The sequence below is a fragment of the Diadema antillarum genome, unplaced genomic scaffold (assembly GCF_040938485.1).
Source record: "Diadema antillarum isolate AM-2024a unplaced genomic scaffold, OU_Dant_1.0 seq00000169_RagTag, whole genome shotgun sequence".
Taxonomy (NCBI): domain Eukaryota; kingdom Metazoa; phylum Echinodermata; class Echinoidea; order Diadematoida; family Diadematidae; genus Diadema; species Diadema antillarum.
Genome location: NW_027271238.1, coordinates 1,148,355 through 1,163,617, shown reverse-complemented (window position 1 = coordinate 1,163,617; position 15,263 = coordinate 1,148,355). Strand labels below are relative to the sequence as shown.

The 15,263-nt window shown below is 37.2% G+C and overlaps 1 protein-coding gene across 1 annotated transcript; it reads left to right on the top strand.

Moving 5' to 3' along the window:
- The first annotated feature begins 7,168 nt into the window (after positions 1-7,168).
- On the top strand, positions 7,169-10,339 carry LOC139728197 (bolA-like protein 2). Its single transcript, XM_071639159.1, has 3 exons — positions 7,169-7,310; positions 8,183-8,280; positions 9,964-10,339. The coding sequence occupies exons 1-3, from the start codon at positions 7,248-7,250 to the stop codon at positions 10,067-10,069; spliced, it is 267 nt and encodes an 88-aa protein (XP_071495260.1). The 5' UTR covers positions 7,169-7,247; the 3' UTR covers positions 10,070-10,339.
- Positions 10,340-15,263: the final 4,924 nt, after the last annotated feature.

The window sequence follows — 15,263 nt, the reverse complement described above, 5'->3', positions numbered from 1 at the left end:
CATAATTCCTGTGATTTACAGGGCTGCAAAAGTTTTTGCTCTTTTTTTTTCTTTGTGTTTGGTATTTTTATTTGCTTTTTTTTCTTTTCTTTTTAAGAAGAAGAAGAGTAATCTCCAGTGGATTGCCTGTACATATCCATTGCTACTTGGTAAAGCATTCCTTCAAGGAATTATTTCAATTGTTATATTTCATTTATTTGATGGCAGGCTGTTTTGTCTGACTAGTCAGACCTGTTTAGTCACTGAAAATTGAGAATAGCTTGATTCATACTGAGAACATACTTTGCAATGTGTGTGGTAATAGACATTCTAATCCAAGGGGCAGGAACCTGCATAAAATACTGGACGGATGCTTCCCATGAGTCCCTGATTCTTCATTAAAGTGTCTTATTTGTATGAGGTTTCTTCACTTGAAGGTGATAACAAAATGCCAGGATTATTATGTTTTGATTGCTATTTTATTGTTTGTATGGTTGATTTATGTGCTCATTATTTGTATGCTTTAATGATTTTCTTTTGTGAAATAAGTTTATTACATGGGTTTAACCCTAATCAGGCTGGGCTTTTTTGGCTATGCTATATCGGGGGGATTCCGCCCCCCCCTTCAGATCTCGCCTATGGAACGCGTGATCGCGCCGAAAATCGGCACACGCGACGCCCGCGACGTATACTATCAAAATGTGTGGTTGCTTTCTCCGAAAAATTTTTCTTATATTTTACATTAATTAATTATTGTAATTTATGCATAAAATCAGTTTTGGGCTCTAAATCACTTATTAATGCTCTAATTAAGCTAATTTCTTTTTTAAAATGTTTCTTGTATCATTCTCCTGAGACATAGGATAAAAAAAAATCTGTATCGAAATTAATTTCTTATGTATTTGATTGTTTTTTGGAATTTCTTATGTATTTCTCTGTTTTTCGACCTTTTGTTTTTGTTTGTTTTTTGGCCAAAATTTGTCACAGACATTTTTCGAAGCTTTATTATGCTAAAATAAATTAATTTCATCCATTCTAAGTCAAGATATGAATTTTTATGTGAATTAATTGAAAAAACACAATTTGCATTGGATTTGTACACAAAATCACGTTTTGGAGCAATTTTGGGGTTGACAAATTTTTTTCCAATGGGCGTCGCGTCAAAACGGTACGCGCGGGCGCAACAATTTTGGTCTCAAAAGTTGCGCGATACTTCAAAGAAAAAAGTCATGAAACATCGCGGCGGGAGCTTATCGCGCTGCGAAGATATTGCGCGAAACGTCGAGGGGGGGGGGGCGGATTCCGCCCCCCCCCCAGCCTGATTAGGGTTAAGAATGTCATCAATCAGAAGTGCTGAAATGAGTCTTACATGCTCTCTTTATATTTCCACTAATAAATGGGAGTGTAAAGAGTGCACAGCAGAAAAGCATAACTGCACTGCTCATTATCCTGTGGCAGATTACCATTGCTCTGTGCAGCGGTGGGATGGTATGAATCCAAACAATTGCTGTGACTAGCATGGTCTGCATCGCAGATTACAGAGTTCGTAGTTTATATATTGATAAAACAAATAATGCACAGGTTTAAGTGTGTGATGTTAGTGGAGATGCAGCACACTCTTGGTATTTGAAATGGTGCAACACGCACCATTGTAAATACTCTTGAGTCTGACATGTGCATAACTTGTGTAATAGGTAGTACAGATTTATTGTCAGCAGTTTTGCTACTTATATAAGCCAGGAAAACACTTGTGAGTTGTAATTTTTCATCTTGGTGGAAAATGAATGCCGATAAAAATGGCAGTAATAATCATAGCCAAGGGAATTGATAATTACCATGATTACCATTACTTTCCTGTGTCATCCTCGTAATTTGTTATTTTTATCATTATAATTTATGTTATTATGCGTTGCACCACATATAAAGCAGAGATTGTCATAGGGCAAGGGTGGTTGTCATTGAGTCTTACTCATGTCACAGTTTGTGTAGTGTGGATTCCTGCCCCTTTGATTTCATACTCGCTTTTATCTTCCAAAGGTGTTATTTGTGAGGAGAGCTTTTATAAATCTAGATCGTCGGTGTATTCAGGGGTGTGAAGGGTGTTCAGATCTGTAATATTGTGTTTGATATCTTTTTCTAATTCTGTAGATACACACAAATTTCTTACTCTTCTGTATATGTAAAGCATTTGTAAATATGCAAACAAGAGAGGATCTAATATATCATATTCTCGCAGAGTGTCGTACAAAGAAAATGTGTAGAAAAAAAAAAGATAGATTTCTCAGATGTTCAATCATTTATTCAGAAATTATCAGGGTAGATGAGAGATGTGCTAGACTGATGAATGGGGTGTGAAGAGGTTTCTTCATAGTTTTGCAGGAGTAGTTGTTGCACAATACTTCTGTGTCGTGTAAGGAGATGTCAGCAAAGTTTTGTGTGGCAAAGCTGTATTTGTGACTTCTCCGTGAGAGTAATTTAGCCTGCTCATGCTGTCAAACAATACTTCTTGATATAGAAGAATGACCTTTCTTTCTCTTATAAAAATATATAATCAACAGTTACTCGCACAAAATGTGTCCCAAGGGAAAGATCATAGTTGTGAGATAGCAGTGAAATAACAATAAATCTGTCAGAATTTAAGTTATATGATGGCTGTTAGAAGTGTACAGGAACTTTTCTAATATGGTGATAAGTGGACACTTGACAATGCTTCTTACATAATTACATCAACTTGTGAGGTCATTTGCATAAGACTACAGTCTGTTGCTCAATATCATACAAATTTCTTGCTGTCGTTTTACAGATTTTTCTTGCTACTCTCCTGACTGAACAAATTGTTCTTTATGGATAAATATTCTTTATCTGAGGCATAAATTAAAAAAAAAATAAAAAAGATGTGTGATATATATTCTGCGTGTGGTAAAAGAAGTTAAAGATTTGTAGAAGCAGGAGAGAAAAGTTTACCTCGGCAGTCTTCTCTCACAAGCTTTCAGGATGTATGCATTGTTCGTGCTGGAACGGTCAATGTATTTGCTGACACTCTGTAGTGCCTTATACCACAGCTGAACAAAGTAGACGTGAAGATAGTACCCCAGTCTCCCAAATGAAAAACTTGATATGGGGAGTCTGAATTCAGAAAAAAAGAAATGATAATAATAATGCTACCAATATTTGATGCTGGTATAGTGAGGAAATCTTGATTTGGCGTGGATCTGATATTCAGGGTATTCTTGAGGATGAGTAGGTAGGAACACCGCTGTGTGGACTATTTTGTTCCAATTTCAAACGTTGGGGGTACACCAGTTGACCCCTTTAGATTTGCTCCTACACACAGCACAGTCTCCGATGAGACTGAACTAAATGTGCAATACATACAATAGTGTGGGGCAGTAATGCAGTGAGATGGTGCAGAGAGGTTTGACGGAGTGAATTTAGGGGAGTTGAATAGATGTTTTCACAGGAATGCCAGTTTTTAGGCAAAAGCCTAAATTCAGGTCTTGGCAGTTTCAAAGTTGAGGCTTTTTCATGTACAAGGAAGCTCTCCAAATCTCTGACATGGGGAAAGTGCGTTTAACTGGGCATCCCTGTGTTCAGCACAAAGTAACAACGACCAACAACAAGGAGTAGAGAGCTGTTCGCTATCATGTTACTCGGATTAAATATGCTAAAGCTTGGATTAGAGGCGATTTTGTTGATTCATGAGCAGAAGGGTGTAAACAGTGTAAAAGTTTGTCAGCAGCATACAATTTATCTTTTTTGTTTCGTTTTACATACCTATATGTATACATTGCAAAAGGACTGCCATTATGCCAGACTCAAATGTACTAATACCAAGTAGGGAAGACTCATTTGACTGAAAACATATTTTTTGTGTGGAAGGCTATACATTGCATAATCATATGCACTAAGGCATTATTTTCACAAGAGATTTGTAGGTAGAATATTTAATTCATAGTCATTGCAGTAGTCGGAGCAGTGATTTATTATTTGCAGTAGATGCTGATCTGTACAGTTATTAGCTGTAGTCATGATAATTGTCATCGTTGGTAGCAGTCGATAAAACAAGGGTCACTGACTATAGGCCTACTTTGTTTGAAAAAAGGCAGAATAACGTGGTTTCTGAGAAAATATATTTATGGTTCAAGTCACATTTGTGTATAATGTAGGAATGCAGGGGAATATCGAGCAGCCATTTTATGGAATATTTCTGTAAAGATCAATGTTCGACTGAGGGCAAGAAATATTTCCTGTTTGCACAATCAGAACATTATAGAGCTGTCAGAATATTGTGCACAATTCCTTTAGCCTCCCCTTTTCTCCCCACAGTTATTTGCAGCTGTATTGTATCTGATTTGCTAATGGCAGACTTTAGTGTAGATCCTTATGAATATGGATGAACTCGTTGAATCTCTGGTGTAATTTGAATATATCTACCCCCATACTTCTTAGGAAGTATCATATTAGCGATAGTGATTCCGAGCAAGGAAATGATGCTTTCATTTATGTTGCGTTGTACATGGAGAAGACTTGAATGAATTAGTTATTATGTTGATGGGTTGCAATGCTACCACAAACATCATGTTAAATTTATTTCTCTAAAATGTGTGAGAGTATGTCACATCTTCTCTTCTGTGCTATATAAAAAGTATGAAATATTATATCCAAGTATAAGTTCTTCAGAGAAATGATTTTTTGTGTGTGTGTGTTTGTAATTTGTGCTTCAGAATCTGCCTAGAATGTTTATTGGAATCTTTTTTTCTTGTCTTTTTTTTTACATATGCATGGTTATCTGTGAGTTGAGGTCGCATGTAGACAATGAACACGTAAAGAAGAGTGACTGCATGTCCCCTCTGATCTGTGTGTATAATTATGTGCAGGGCTGCAAGCTGAGTGAAAGTTTGCAGTGAAACATTGCGAGGGAGTGGAGTGTCCAAGCCTGAGGACAGGTGCAGGAGGGGAGTACTGTAAAACATGATATATTCGCGGCACGAAATTTTCGCGAATTGGAGCCGACGGCCTTTTTCGTGGCAAGAAATTTTCGCGAATTGCCTCTTGCGTTCAATGCATATGGTGTAGATACAGTAAGAAATTTCACGTGCATTTTAATTCCGCGAATCTTGGCGCTCGCGAAATTCACGAAATTAAAATGCATGCGAACATTTCTCGTTTTACAGTATGATGTGGAAGGGAGCCTTCACTCTTCCATAGTAGTGAGCTTGGTCAATTTTACAGCTTTATTGGTGCATTCAGGTGCATCCTTCAGCCAGGATTTCAGCTCATAGATGAAAGGGCCTTTTTATGTTCTACTTCTTTTTTTCTGTTTATTTCAGGGGTTCAGTGTGAGAATTTGTTTATCAGAGTGAGAGTGAGACAGCTAGAATTTGGTGAATTGCAAAATTTTTGCATTGATGGCAAGAGAGTTTGGCAGACCTTCTGTTTCAGACCTCATGTGTGTTTATGTGTCGGATGGGGGGATTAAATTGTATTATTATTATTATTATTATTATTATTATTATTATTATTATTATTATTATTATTATTATTATTATTATTATTATTGTTATTATTAGAATGGTTTATTTGATTTAAAAACAAAACAAAAAAAAACTTGCAAACTCGTAGCCCGGGCTGAGGGCTAAAATACATTGCAATGGCATATGAATATGTTCAAATTAAATGAAACACATTGAACTGTCATACATAACATCTATATTTTAAAAAAAAAGAATCATAGTTGAATTTGAATATATTGCACTAAATATTACCACATATTTTGCCAAAATTATAAAAGTATGAATATTAGACACCATCCTTCATCATTCTACTCAACAGCAAAAAAAATAAATAAATAAAAAAAATATATATATATATACATGTATATATATATATATATATATATATATATATATATATATATATATATAAAATATCCAACCTATATAAATTATATTCTAAAAATATACTTCGTACAAAACATCAGAACAACTGGACCAATACTACATAAACAAAATACATAAAATCTATTCATATATTACTGTTGTATAATTGTGAGCGTGCTATTCTATCCTGGCTTTATGGTAAGTGGCAATGGGCTAGAATGAGGAGGCTGTGCCACCATACACATCAGGCTTTACATACAGGAGTAATCTTGTCAACACTGTCTTAACATCTGAAGAGTTTGTTCGCAAAAACCGATAAGTCCATATTTGCCAAATGGAGATATTTACAATTAAAGGTCAAGAAAAATAAAGAGAATAATAAGAAAATTTTTGCTTCTTTTGACCATAACTTCGAAAATGTACCTTTATATGTAGTGACCAATGTATCATTTAAAAGGTATTATTTTATACTTTATGACAGAGACCGTACTTCAAAATCTTCAAAAATGGACTTATCGGTTTTTGCAAACAAACTCTTCATCTATAAAACTTTCAAAAATATGTAGTGTGAAAATCTGGATGTGTTTAAAAAGGTTGAAAGTCATGGGAATGTGGACGCAGGGGGTAGCTGTATGTGTGGGATCTAGATAACAATATGTCGTATTCAAGTGTATGTGAAAGTATGCACGTGTGAGTAATAGTAGGCCTATGTTTATGTCAAAAATGATTTGATCGAGGTGTATGAACTAGCAATTTGCTATATATTTTTTCACTAATTGCACTTCAATCACATTCCTAATTCATCACATACTCGTCATCAGTCACCATTTAATAAATGATTTATGTCATCGACACAATTACCATTCCGGTAATCGCTTTTGACAGCATCCCAATTCGATCACCATGATCCCTTATTCACACCTCACCAAGCCCCATCTCTCATGTCCAATTCCTTTCTCATCCCCTCATTCCCATCCTCAATCGATCAGTCATCGTACTCACTACCCCATTCTCCACCTCAATCACCTTCTCCAGAGCCCCGTTTTATCAAGAGATATAATCGATTTTAAATTTCCTTAACACACAGGCTGCCATAGACTCATGACTGAAATCAGATATATAATCAATTATAACTCTTCATAAAACAGGGCCCAGACCTGTAGGAAAATATGTATCCCATGGCCCCACCCTCAATGACCAAGCAAACAAACGAGCCACTCCACACCACCGAAAAATCGTACATACTTGATGTCGATGCTTCCAGCCTTGCGCCCCCTAACGGCGAAACGACGAACAACTCAAGGATCGCGAAAACTGTAATGGTAGGTGGGCTGACTCATATCTTGTTGGTATCATCTAAAAGCAATTTCCTAGGCTATAATTTTAATTATGGCTGTAACAGCAGAAAGCCTTGAAAAGAAGATTCGTGATGAACTTCAAGCAACTCATGTGGTAAGTATATTCACTTGAATAGCCACACATGACATCTTGGCTTGGGGAGGGTTAGACAACAAGGCTCAAGGGGTGCGAGTGTAGTCCCAGATACTGATATTTGTTGTACGGTACTCTAGTTTCCAGTGCATGTGAAAATCAGTGGTGCATGGTGATGACCCTTCTTCTGAATCTGACTACGGCAAGCAAGACTCCACAACTGGGATATTCGATTGCAGGCGCAAGGTGGCTAGCAGTGTATTAAGAATGCCCCCCCCCCCCCCCCGAATGAGAGTTGGGATATCCACGTCACAGTCACCCAAAATAATGAGAGACTTTTCGCTCATAACACTCACTTTATAACTTATGAAAGACTTCAATCTTCATACCATGAATGGATTTGAAAGTCCATACTGACAGACTTGATAGAGGTCGACTAACATTAGGTCTAGCTAGCTACATACGAGCAACTTGGGCCATTCCGAGATTAACAAGAACTTTTATGTGATGACTTCAGGAAACGGATCCTGCTTCGATCAGGATGCACAAATAAAATCAGTGAAAAAAAAAAAAGTGGACTCTACTTCAACTGTAGCTAGAATGTCCTACTAAAGTATTTGACGACGATTATGCTGAAGTACATGTAGGCATTAAGCTAATCATGACTTAATGTGAGTGATTTAATATTCAAGCACAAATACAGTTGAAGCAGATGAAAGAATATAAAATTCTTTCTCAGGAATGACAGAGTTTAGATCTACTGAAGTACAGAAAACAACTGTGTTTTGTTTTGTTTTGTTTTGTTTTGTTATTAACTAGAAAATACAGGAAATTTTGTTGCAATGTAGTCATGTTTATTGATATTTTTTTATTTTTTTGGGCCATTTCCACAGGAAGTTCTGGATGAGACTGCAGGTGGATGCGGACAAAAGTTTTCAACTGTAATAGTCTCAGAAAAATTTGAGGGCAAGCCGCTACTGCAGAGACACAGGTGAGAATGACATGCAGATGGGTGGCAAGCAGATAGTCATTTTTACCCAAATCAATTGTTATTACAAAATAAGTAGAGCCTCTATATACTTACACACATCAATATACACTAACAATTGCTCACACATGCATACATCTCTGTACAGGAGATTAAGAGGGGGAGAAAAGTGAAGAAAGTTCAAGATCAATGAAGAGAAGACTGTTCTCTTCAGGGACAGGCTGTAGCTTGAAAGGCTGAATTTGTCAGTCCCAGCTATAAACAAGGAGAGTTGGAAACTGAGTGATATGAATGTCGTGTCACAATTACACCACCGTATTTCTAGGTTGGTAGTAGATCTCTAGCTTTGAACAGTGACTGTTAGCAATGAACAGCACACAATTTACCCACTCAGAATTCATTTGTATCTGGACTTCTAAAGATTACAGAGTAATAGAGAACTTTTTCAGCTCGTTGTGTGCCACGGTGTAAACCCTCTGTGTGCCACATTATTCTGAGACCACAAAACATTGAGTTTCGTTTGAGTATGTTGATTGTAGGCACAAGCTTCAGTGACTGTTGACCATGAATAGCACAAGCAGTACTCGCCTCAGAATTTATTCTGTCTTTGAAAGAGAACATCTGATAACATTTTAAACCCAAAGGCCCAAATTCACAAAGGTGGTACAATTGAAACCATGGTTTAAACCATGGACAATTTGTATGGAGCGCCAAGTGTCGCATGGCCTATTTCATGCGAAATCAGTCATTTCATCAACAAAATAATCTTTTTGTAACGAAATATTAACAAAATTGTCATTTTGTCGACGAAATGACTGATTTCGTAACAAAGTAGGCCATGCGACACTTGGCGCTCCATACAAATTGTCCATGGTTTAAACCATGGTTTCAATTGTACCATGTTCATGAATTCGGGCCATTGTGTTCCACAGTGTAAACCTCTCAGTGTGCCACAATATTCTGAGACCATACAGCATTGCGAACTTTTGAAATGCATTGTTGTTTTTTCTGGCCGTGTAACTTTTCATTACTGTAAAAGTGGATATTTTCGCGCTTGGCCGGGTAAGAAGAGTTTTCGCTTGTTTTTAATTCCACGGAATCAAGACACCAAGTACAGGAACATTTTGCAAGCAAAAATATATGTGTGCTTTTATTTTCGCGCTAGTGTCTGGTTGCGCGAAATGCGCGAAAAATTTCAACACCGCGAAAATTTCCACTTTTACAGTATAGGGTGTGTGCAAGAAAAGCAAAGATGAAAAGAAATTTGTAAGCTTTGCTGAGATGTAAATTTTATGACATAGCTACGATGCTTTAAGTGCACTGTGCAGCTGGTACTGTGACATACATATACAGCATAGATTGTTTGTTTGAGTTGGTTAGTTTGCAAGTTGTTGACTGAGTTTGGCATGTGAATGTGGCACACAAAGAAAAACAAAGACATTCATGATGCAGTTGTTTTGTATGGGCCATTTTTCTTGTAATCGATGTCCATATGCTGCTAAAAAAACACCAAAACAAATAATGGCCTCAAATGTGCATTATGAGTATCACTGTGTGTTAAAGTGTCACAATGTGTTGAAGTGTCATAATGTATAATCATCAGTGTGATTAAATTTGCCATATGGAAAACGTTACCCAGGACATGACCTCAGAACTATCCTCTTCATTTGTCTTCTTGGTATTCAGGATGGTAAACGCCTGCCTGGAGGAGGAACTCAAGATAATTCACGCCTTCTCCATGAAGACGCTCACACCTGCCGACTGGACTAAGCGGCAGGAGAAGTCCAGCTGATGTTTTGGATCTTCCCTCCTTTCACCACAACCTCGAGTCCCCCACCCCCATGTGGAGGAAAACTGACAGCTTCCAGCAGCTAAGGACCGGTTCTCGGTGGGACCAGCACACAGGAAGACCTACGTGCTACATGCTGTATGTGGTGGCTGTTTGTCTATCAAGTGGAAAGGCGTATGGGTGATATAGGCAGAAGAGGACTTAACCATGGCAGCAGGTGCCATCAGTTAACATGCTGATGTAAACCTGCTTTTGACATAGAATAAGATGTGATTTTACTCATTTTTAGTCAGAACAGATAGTACAGACATGCCAATCAAGATAAAAGTTTGCTTAATTCTATTCCCATTTCTGTCTTCTTCTTTTTTGTCATGTATTTATATACCAGTATATAAGGGGGGGGGGGGGGGGGATGAGAAAGTGGTTGAGTTGGTCTTGTCAAAGATTATGATTATATGTGAGGTAATATCTAGATCCTTTTCAACACTTTTTATACTCACATACATGTAGTTATTTTTCTGTTCTCAGGATCAGTCAGGAAATTGCTGGAAAAAAAAATAATTTAGACAAGGTCTGAAATGACTGCAAAGAGCAGAGAGAAAGAAAACAAAAGCATGCATGTGTGATATGTATTGTATCATGTGTAAACAAATTAAAGATGTGTTTAGAGGGAAAACTCTGCTTCACTGAACAGAACGGATCAAAGCTGTTTTATAATGTTCTTCATCTTGTAAAGTGTGTTCGTGTTTGTAATCTCTAATCTTTCAAGAATCCTCTAAATGACAGCCTCATAAAATCCAGACGAAACAAAAATCAACTTGATTCAGAGCCTTGATAGGTGTCTAATTGTTTGGTTGATTAGTGATATACATGTACAATCAGGGAGGTGGGGCAACTCTTCCCACCTCCCTGATACAATGTAGAAAATTACATCAAGAATATGCACAGAAAACAGAAACACACACATGAATTGTCTGTTCACTCTGTGCAGCTGTACTCTAAGGATATAATTTTCTGCATGATATTGTTATGAATATGAATATTTTTTGCACTCGGTCATGTGCTCTAAATTTTGTGGCCGTCATTTGTGGTTGCCCGTGGCTACCAGATACTCAACCAGACCAAACCCAGTAATTCACTCGCTTTCTTGATACAGCTGTATTTCTAGTGCATGAGAGGAACTCTACCATCTGAAAAAATATGCTGGCTGGTATCGAGACTATCCCACATCTCGATTATAATCTCCCTTCGTTTTCTTCACCTCCCTGTAAAAGTACAGTCCACTAATTGGCACATTACTTACTGGTTGTGCAAAAATGATATCACTAAACCACCTCTGCTAAGGAAATGAACATCGCATCATTCTCTTTCAGAAAGAGAAAGATACAGAGAGAGAGAGAGAGAGAGAGAGAGAGAGAGAGAGAGAGAGAGAGAGAAGCAGAAAGAAGGGGAGTGAGAGAAAAAAAAATGTCATAGCATTGTCAATTCTTGAGAGTCTAAGACCTGATATACAAGAGTGAGATTTTGCTCATCCAGTGCACACACACGTATGTGGGACAAATTTTGCTTATCAATCAGTGTTTAACCTGCATTAAAGAATTTTAAAGTGTATTGACCATTGTGATATGCATCATTAACTTCTCATGACCCCTGGTAGGCATCTCTTATCTGTGATTATGAACAGACAATGTTTTACTTTAATACAAACAGTGAAACCCTGTTTTTGCACCATTTCATTAAATTTTGTTTGTTATCTGTTTGGGGATAGTAATGGATATTATGTCTGTATTGTCTGAACATGAAATGAATCTCTAAGCAAAACAAGAAACTGCACTGGCTCCAAACTGTGCAGGTTTTCATAATATCCCTATCAATATTTAATGTGCAAAATGATTTAATACAATGTACATACACACTGTAGCAAGCATGAAACTTGAACTGCTACTGATCTTGTGGATATTCAAACAATGTGTTTGAACAACACCTGTTGCTTGTGTTTTCAGGGTCAATCAATAAATTCTCAAATTTACACAGGAGTGTCTTGTTGCTACAATGTCAGAATACATTGATATGATTTACTCAGTGTTTCCTTGCAGTAAAAAAAAAAAAAAAAATGGGGGAAAATCATACCATTCAAACCCATTAAAATGGGGGTAATGTTGGGAAGTGGTCCAGGTGGGGGATGTTATTTTCCCATTGAGGCACCACTACAATGTACCAATCTCAATATTTTGAAAATAATGAGAAATGCCAATTGTTTGGACAAAGGAGCAAGCAGTCTGAGATTACAGAACTTATCAATACAATGTACACTACAGTGTAGTAATTTTCTTCCGGCAAATGTCCAGGTGCTGCTTTTTTTTTTCTTCTTCTTCTTCTTTTTTTTTTTTTAGTGAAGAAACTAAATACAGTACCAGTAATGGAAATACATGTACAGACTTGGATACATCCTCTCTTTATTCCTTCCAGTTCTAAACTATTTCCATGTGGGCACTGGTCATTCACCAGCTAGAACACGAGTGCCAATTTCCACTATCTGTACTCTGCATGAACATGGGTCATTATCTGCTTGTTTTTCATTGGTTGATTGTAGAATTCTTTCAAAGGCTGTCAGACTGTCACAAGTTTTGATTTTTCATCCAGTTTCTAATTTTGCGGATTAGTAGTGATTATGTTAAGTAATTGTCAAGACTTACAATGTATATGTTTCCAGTGAGATATTCTTCAAGATGAAATGTCACAGTGATGTCTTTGTCACTTGTTTGATGAACAGTAAATGATGCAGATTCAGGTTATTGCCAAGCAAGAACTCCTTTTTTGCCATTTACGCCGCTCAAACATATCATGTGGTTACTATGTACTGTACAAGCATATTGTATTTTGTACCAGCTCTGCGTAAGGCAGCATGTACCAATAATAAAAAAAAAGAAATGAAAAAGAAAACCAGGATAAAGCAGCTTGAAACGTTTTGTCCATACACTGTCATTTTGAAAGTCACCTTGTATGGTCGTATACTGTACATGTACATGGTTGTATATTTGCGTAAACGTACCCCAACTTGGAAATAGGCTCTACATGTAGTGTGGGGGAGAGAGAGAGAGAGAGAGAGAGAGAGAGACAGAGATAGCTAAGCCCACACACACACACACACACACACACACACACACACACACACACACACACACACACACACATACACACACATTCATGTACAAGCTTGTATTTATATACAGGTGAACCCTGTTATTGCGGGAGTGGAGACCGTGAGGATATTCTGGTTATACATGTATCTTATAAAGAAATCTCTTCGTATCCATATTCATTGTGTTTATAATGCATGATATTTTATATAAATAACATATACATGTATGTTTAAATGGAGAGATAGATGGAAAGTGGATGGATGGCTAGAAGGAGAGGATATATGTGCATGTGCAATTGATTGTGAGCTACATTTAGACATGACTCTCCCATACCAGTGCTTTATTGTTACAACCGGTCTCCCCGTGCTGAAGGTGGCTATGGCACAGAGATCAAAATCTAGCAATTAGAACTTATCAATACACCAACAGCAATGTTGGTTACATCCACATTATTAAGTAACTTCTTGAAATTTATGTTTTTGGTCAAAAATGGAGTAACTGCTCCTCTCCTCTAGAAAAAAGTAATATTGGTATGTAAGTTGCTACACTTACCACTGTTAAAAAAAACAAAAAACTGTTAAATATTTTTCTTTGGTTTTGCTTTAAAAAGGGATCTGAGAAGTTTGTGAACATTTCTGCAGAAATTTGAAAATTCCATGAATTCCATAACTTTCTAGGGTGTGTACAGTTCTAGTTGAGGTGAGGATTTAGCTTTCAACGATTTTGCGAGATATTCAGAAACCACTCCATGAGATGTCAAAGAGCGTGCAATTCTAAGGAGTATCAAAAGTTTATTTGATGAAAATCGGTTTTGAAATGGCTAGATATCCAAAAACAAGGTGAAACAAAGATATCCTAATAAAAGGCGGGTTTTTTTGGATATCTCAGCCATCTGAAAACCAATTTTCATCAAATAAACGTTGAATCCTTCTTAAAATTATATGCTCTTTCATGTTTCATAAGATGTTTCTCATTATCTCACTGAGGAATGTTCAAAACATGAATCCCCACCTCAACCAATACTGTACAGTCCCTCTAATGATGCTTTTACCGCTATGTTTATTGCTCTATGTTTAAAAGTAAACGTGAAGATTGAATGTACTAGTCCATAAGACCTATCGACTGCTTCAGTTCCTCTGACTTGCTATGAACTTAAACATTTGCTGGAGTAAGGGAAACATTTTCTTTGTTCTTTGTTTTTTTTTTCCTTATTTCTCTTTTTCTGCAGTTTTAATGACTGTTGTATCGATCGCAGAAAATGGCAATCCAATCTCCCTTTGCAATAGGAGACAATTTTATTCACTCACCCCCCCCCCCCTAAAAAAAAATCGAGAAAAGTCTACAAATCATAATAAAGGGTACTTAGTATACGGCCTTGCCAACAGCAAAACTGAAATGCTGCCACCACCGACCATATTCTTTCAATGACAGAGAAAGCTGCGATGAAGAATGTCTTTTTACATTGATAAGATGATGCCCAACCGACCCTCGAACGAGACTAGCATATGTTTGGAACCATAATGTCTCGAGGCCGCCATTTTCTCTTTGTCTACTCCTCGTGCAAAATTAAAAGCTTTTTGTTCGACCAACCTGATTGGAACGCAAATCGAAGCCCCCATTTGCATGTGGAACGTGCGTTTCCATTTCTACTTGTTATTTCACCGGCTTCCAACCAACGCCCTGCCGGTAAAATCACGAATCGAACCATGAAAAACCCAAAGCGAGCTTAGACCTCATGTGCAAACTCTATTAACCCAGCTGATTCCTCAAGTTTCAAGAAGACAGAATTAAAAGAGAACACAACTTTTCGTTAAGAGGGAAGAGAGAATGTACAGATGGCGGAGGAAATTTTATAGACCGCATTTTTAATGTGCAGACAACACAAAGGTGTAGGATTTCGAGTGGGATGTTCCAGTTGGGAGGAACTTTGGGTGAAATCCAAGCCATCGCCAGGGCAGTGAAATATCGATCGATGCATCTCAAATAAGCAGTGTGTCGTGTGGAAAACTGTTCTAAGAAGATACCAAAATCAAAGAATACATTGTCACTTTAAA

Bases quoted from the DNA above. Each gene is read 5' to 3' on its own strand.
- LOC139728197 (XM_071639159.1), top strand. From the start codon at position 7,248: ATGGCTGTAACAGCAGAAAGCCTTGAAAAGAAGATTCGTGATGAACTT. The intron at 7,311-8,182 runs GTAAGTATATTC...CCATTTCCACAG, and splicing joins AACTTCAAGCAACTCATGTG to GAAGTTCTGGATGAGACTGC. The intron at 8,281-9,963 runs GTGAGAATGACA...CTTGGTATTCAG, and splicing joins CCGCTACTGCAGAGACACAG to GATGGTAAACGCCTGCCTGG.